This window comes from Pristiophorus japonicus, chromosome 9 (assembly GCF_044704955.1).
Source record: "Pristiophorus japonicus isolate sPriJap1 chromosome 9, sPriJap1.hap1, whole genome shotgun sequence".
In the NCBI taxonomy this organism is placed as follows: Eukaryota; Metazoa; Chordata; class Chondrichthyes; family Pristiophoridae; genus Pristiophorus; species Pristiophorus japonicus.
Window position 1 is genome coordinate 164,155,088 of NC_091985.1, and position 4,823 is coordinate 164,159,910.

At 44.5% G+C, this 4,823-nt stretch overlaps 1 protein-coding gene across 1 annotated transcript; it reads left to right on the forward strand.

The window, feature by feature from the left end:
• The first annotated feature begins 2,358 nt into the window (after positions 1-2,358).
• Positions 2,359-3,186, forward strand: LOC139273959 (probable G-protein coupled receptor 139). Its single transcript, XM_070891032.1, has one exon. It carries the CDS (start codon positions 2,359-2,361, stop codon positions 3,184-3,186), a length of 828 nt encoding a protein of 275 aa, XP_070747133.1.
• Positions 3,187-4,823: the final 1,637 nt, after the last annotated feature.

Sequence of the window (4,823 nt, forward strand, 5' to 3'; positions counted from 1 at the left end):
AAGAAGTGTTTTATTTTTCATACATTGATGAACTGTCAGTCACAGCTGAAGAGATTGGTAGAGCAACCAAACGTGACCCAGTGATGACAAAGGTGTATGAGTATATTGCAAATGGATGGCCAAACCAGGTAACAGACAAAGATACACATCCATTCTTCATTCATAGGAATTAATTATCAGTCGATAAAGATTGTATCATGTGGGGTGCAAGAGTGATTATACCAAATAAATTCAGGTCCAAATTATTAGGAGACCTCCATGACCAGCACCTGGGAATGTGCTTGACCAAGAGTTTTGCACACAGTTATTTACAGTGGCTAGGTCTTGATAAAGATATAGAGTACATCGTCAGTCAGTGTATGACATGTCAATCGATAAGCAAGAAACCACCACCAGTACTATTACAGCCATGGAAATAGCCTCGCAGGGTGTGGCAAAAGCTACATATTGATTTTGTTGAGTTCGAAGGACAATTGTTCATTGTGATTGATAGCCATTCGAAGTGGGTTGAGGTGTTCCCAATGTGGAAAATAATAAGTAAAACATTGGACATTTTACAAAAATTATTTTCTTCATTTGGCCTCCCTGAAGAAATTGTTTCGGACAATGGACCACAATTTCGTTCAGTTGCACAATTCACGAGCAAAAATGGTGTGAAACATACCAAGGTTCCACCATACAACCCTGCTTCAAATGGTGCAGCAGAGCGCACTGTACAAATTGTAAAACATATCCTCATAAAACAAATGTTGGATCCAAATCCAAGGAAATGACAGTTGTCACTGGATCACAAATTGGCTAATTTTTTGATTACATATTGAAATACTCCTCATAAAACTCCTCGTAGAACACCAGCAGAGTTGTTTCTCAAACAACAGCCATGAACCAGATTCTCGTTGTTAAAGCCAAATTTGGCACAGTCTGTAAAAGAGAGAAGTGAAATTAAACCAGAAGGTGAGAGTGAAGAACCATCACCATAAATGGTTAAAGTGGTTACCAGGAAGAGTGGTGAAGATATGTGGTCCTCGCACATATTTGGTAAAGATGTTTGATAATGGACAGGTTAGGTTTGTTCATATTGATCATATTTTACCTACAGACATGGAAGGAGTTGAAGGTGGGAATGATTCAATTATTTCTGACTCATCAGATAGTTTTGATACACCAGTAGCAAATCCTAAATCCAATGTACTGGAAACAAATCCAGGAGAGAATCAGAATGAAAGTCTGAGTCCGAGTCAGGAAAACAAAGAGCCTGAAGTTAGAGTGAGTTCAAATAAAAATCAAGGAAATTCCATGGAGGAAAATGTTCCTCAAGATTTGCCTCGAATGAGTGTGAAATTGACACCATGTTTGGAAGGTTCTGTTCAAGAGCGAAGGTATCCTCTTCGAAACAGAAAACAAGTGGTAAAGTTAAATTTGTAAATATGGAAAAAAAAAGTTTATATCCTGTGTTATGTATAAACATGGAAGTTATGTATGATGGTTGTTATGATGGCTTCTTCATTAAGGAGGGAGAAGTGTAATGTCTGTACGCTTGTAATGTTTGTAGCGCCACACTGTGGATGTGGACATATTGTGTACTGCAATTGCACGGTTAATGATTATACAGAACCAGGCACCTTCCGGAGACTTCCGAGAGAGCTGCCTGCCATGTTAGGAAGTTGTGTGTGCTTGTGCTCTGTGAATATATCACAGCAAGGATTACCCGAGACTAACTGGAGACCTGCTCTGCTGCACAGACCGAGCGCGCACACATATCGCAGTGTGGGCTGGCCCATGCTGCCCCTGGGCCCTCGCCTCTTCTGGGCCCCAGATTCACGCCTCTTCTGGGCCCCGGTCACTTCCCTCCACGGGCTCTTGCCGCTCCTTCGCCCCTCCTGCTGTACCTGCCCGCACTGCAATCAGTGACCTGGCTTCACTGCCGTCGCCCTCCTGCAGCAGCACACGCTGCTCCCTGCAGTGGTATGCCGCCGTACGCTGCTCCCTCCAATGGCCCCGGCCTGCTGATGGTCTATCAGGATATGTTCCCAACATTTACTGGTTTGAGAAGAATTTCCTTCCTTTCGATCAGTGAGGTATTATCAATTAGGGGAAGCTAGATCAGTAAATGAGGGAGAAAGGAATAGAAGGATATGGTGAGATGAATTAGTGTGGGAGGAGGCTCGTGTGGAGTATTAACACCAGCATTGTCCTATTGGGCCGAATAGTCTGATTCTGTGCTGTAATTTCTGTGTCATTCTATGTAATTAATTTGGGGATTTTGCTCTTTTCCGTGTAGCTAATTTCCTGACTATTGTCCTCCTGTCTCGAGGAGGCTGCGGTCTGTCCAAAGGGATCACTCTTTACCTGGTGGGTATGACGACAGCAGACCTACTGGTCATTATTTCCAACGTGATTATCTACTACGTGCTGGTTTACTATTTACCATTTTCACTTCTAACCCACACATCCATCGCTAGCGTCAATGAGGTCATCAACTACATGGCTGTTGACTGCTCTGTCTGGTTGACGGTCGCTTTCACGTTCGATCGCTTTGTCCTCATTTGCTGTCAAAAGTTCAGAGAGAAGTATTGCAGCGAGAAAACTGCTGCTGTGATTACAGCCACCGTGTGTGCTGTGTTCTGCTTCAAAAACATCCCCCTGTATTTTGCTTTTGAGCCTGCCGATATCATTAACGGTGTGGAGTGGGGCGCTAATTTCAAAGCAAGCTATTATACCTTGCCAGGATGGATCACTTTTGACTGGCTTGACACAATTTTAAACCCATTGTTGCCATACCTTGTGATTATATTGCTCAATGCTCTGACTGTTAGACACATTGTGTTGGCCAATCAAACTCGCCGGGCACTGCAAGGCAAACGCAACGACCAGAACAGCAATGATCCTGAGGTGCAGAGCCGAAGGAAATCCATCATTTTACTCTTCTCCATTTCCGGCACTTTTATAGTGCTGTGGATGCCATTTGTTGTATTTTTCCTAATTTCCAGAATTACAGACCGACATTACGATCCAGAGGAATACACAGATCCTTTACTTATCGCAGAGTACACCGGAGATATGTTCCAACTGCTGAGCTCCTGTACAAACACGTGCATTTACGCGCTGGCCCAGACTAAATTCCGAGAACAGTTCAGAAATGCGATCACGTATCCATTTTTTGCAATTATTAAATATGCCAAATAATCAAAACAACTGGAAAGAAAGCAGCACATTTATAGCGTTCTACTGAACTCTACCTGAAATTCTGTCTTTGACACTTGCTACTGTAAGAATCAGTCGTGACCCAGTGGCAGCAATTACGCCTCTGCGTCAGAAGCTCCTGGGTTCAAGCAGATAACCGAGGCTGCCGCTGCACTGTCAGAGCTGCCTCTTTCAGACGGGACGTTAAACCGAGGCCCAACTGCCCTCTCAAGTTGACGTAAAAGATCCCGCGGTACCGGTTTAGAGAAGTGCACTGGAGTTCTGGCCAATATTTATCCCTCAACCGATACCATGAAAAACAGATTGTCTGATCATTGATTGTATTGTTGTTTGTGGAGCTTTGGAGCACCTCAAATGTACTTCATTGGCTGTGAAGCACTTTGGGATGTACTGAGGTCGTGAAAGGTGCTACATAAATGCAAACTCACACTTTCCTTATCCTTGCGTGAACTTTACAATAATTCACTGTATTCATTAAAATCAATGTATTTGAGTGGTCGTTTGAAATTAACATAAAGACAATTAATACCAATTACCGTAAAGGACAAGTGAACCTTGGAAATATCTATATAAGGAATGCAATCATGTTGAACCCTCCCATCATCATAGGCAGTCCCTCGGAATCGAGGAAAACTTGCTTCCACTCCTGAAGTGAGTTCTTTGGTGGCTGGACAGTCCAATACGAGAGCCACAGACCCTGTTACAGGTGGGACAGACATTCATCGAGGGAAGGGGTGGATGGGACTGGTTTGCCATGCACTCTTTCCGCTGTCTGCGTTTGGCCTCTTCACGCTCGCGGTGTTGAGATTCAAAGAGCTCAACGCCCTCCCAGATGCACTTTCTCCACCTCGGGCGGTCTTTGGCCAGGGTCTCCCAGGTGTCAGTGGGGATGTCGCACTTCACCAGGGAAGCTTTGAGGGTGTCCTTGCAACGTTTGCGCTGCCCACCTTTGCCGTGAAGGCGTTCCGAGTAGAGCATTTGCTTAGGGAATCTCATGTCTGGCATGCGAACAATGTGGCCTGCCCAGCGAAGCTGATCAAGTGTGGTCAGTGCTTCAATACTGGGGGTGTTGGCCTGGGCGAGGACGCTGATGTTGGTGCGTCTGTCCTCCCAGGGGATTTGCAGGATCTTGTGGCGACATTGTTGGTGATATATCTCCAGCGACTTGAGATGTCTTCTGTACATGGTCCATGCCTCTGATCCATACAGGAGGGCGGGTATTACTCCGGCCCTGTAGATCATGAGCTTGAACACAAGTGAGTTTCTACCCTGTTACTTTCCTGGGGTAAATCACAAAAGGAAAGACCTCCTCCTTAGGAGTGTTGTGGTCTTATTCTACTGTCACATCTGAGGTGTCAAATGTGTCCGCTCCCACACTCCATCTCTACGTAAAGTAATTCCTGATTTTCTCTTGTTTCAAGACGACCAGAACTGGACACAATATTCAAGGTGTGGTCAAAACGAGCATTACACGGTTCAATGATTCATTCCTTTAACACATGTTCTACTGGTTTGGCTATTGTAGTTCAATATCCTATTAGTTTTGTTGATTGCTGCTCTGCATTCGTTGGAGATATTTAGTGCTGAGTACACTAAGACTCCTGCATCTCTTTCGGCTT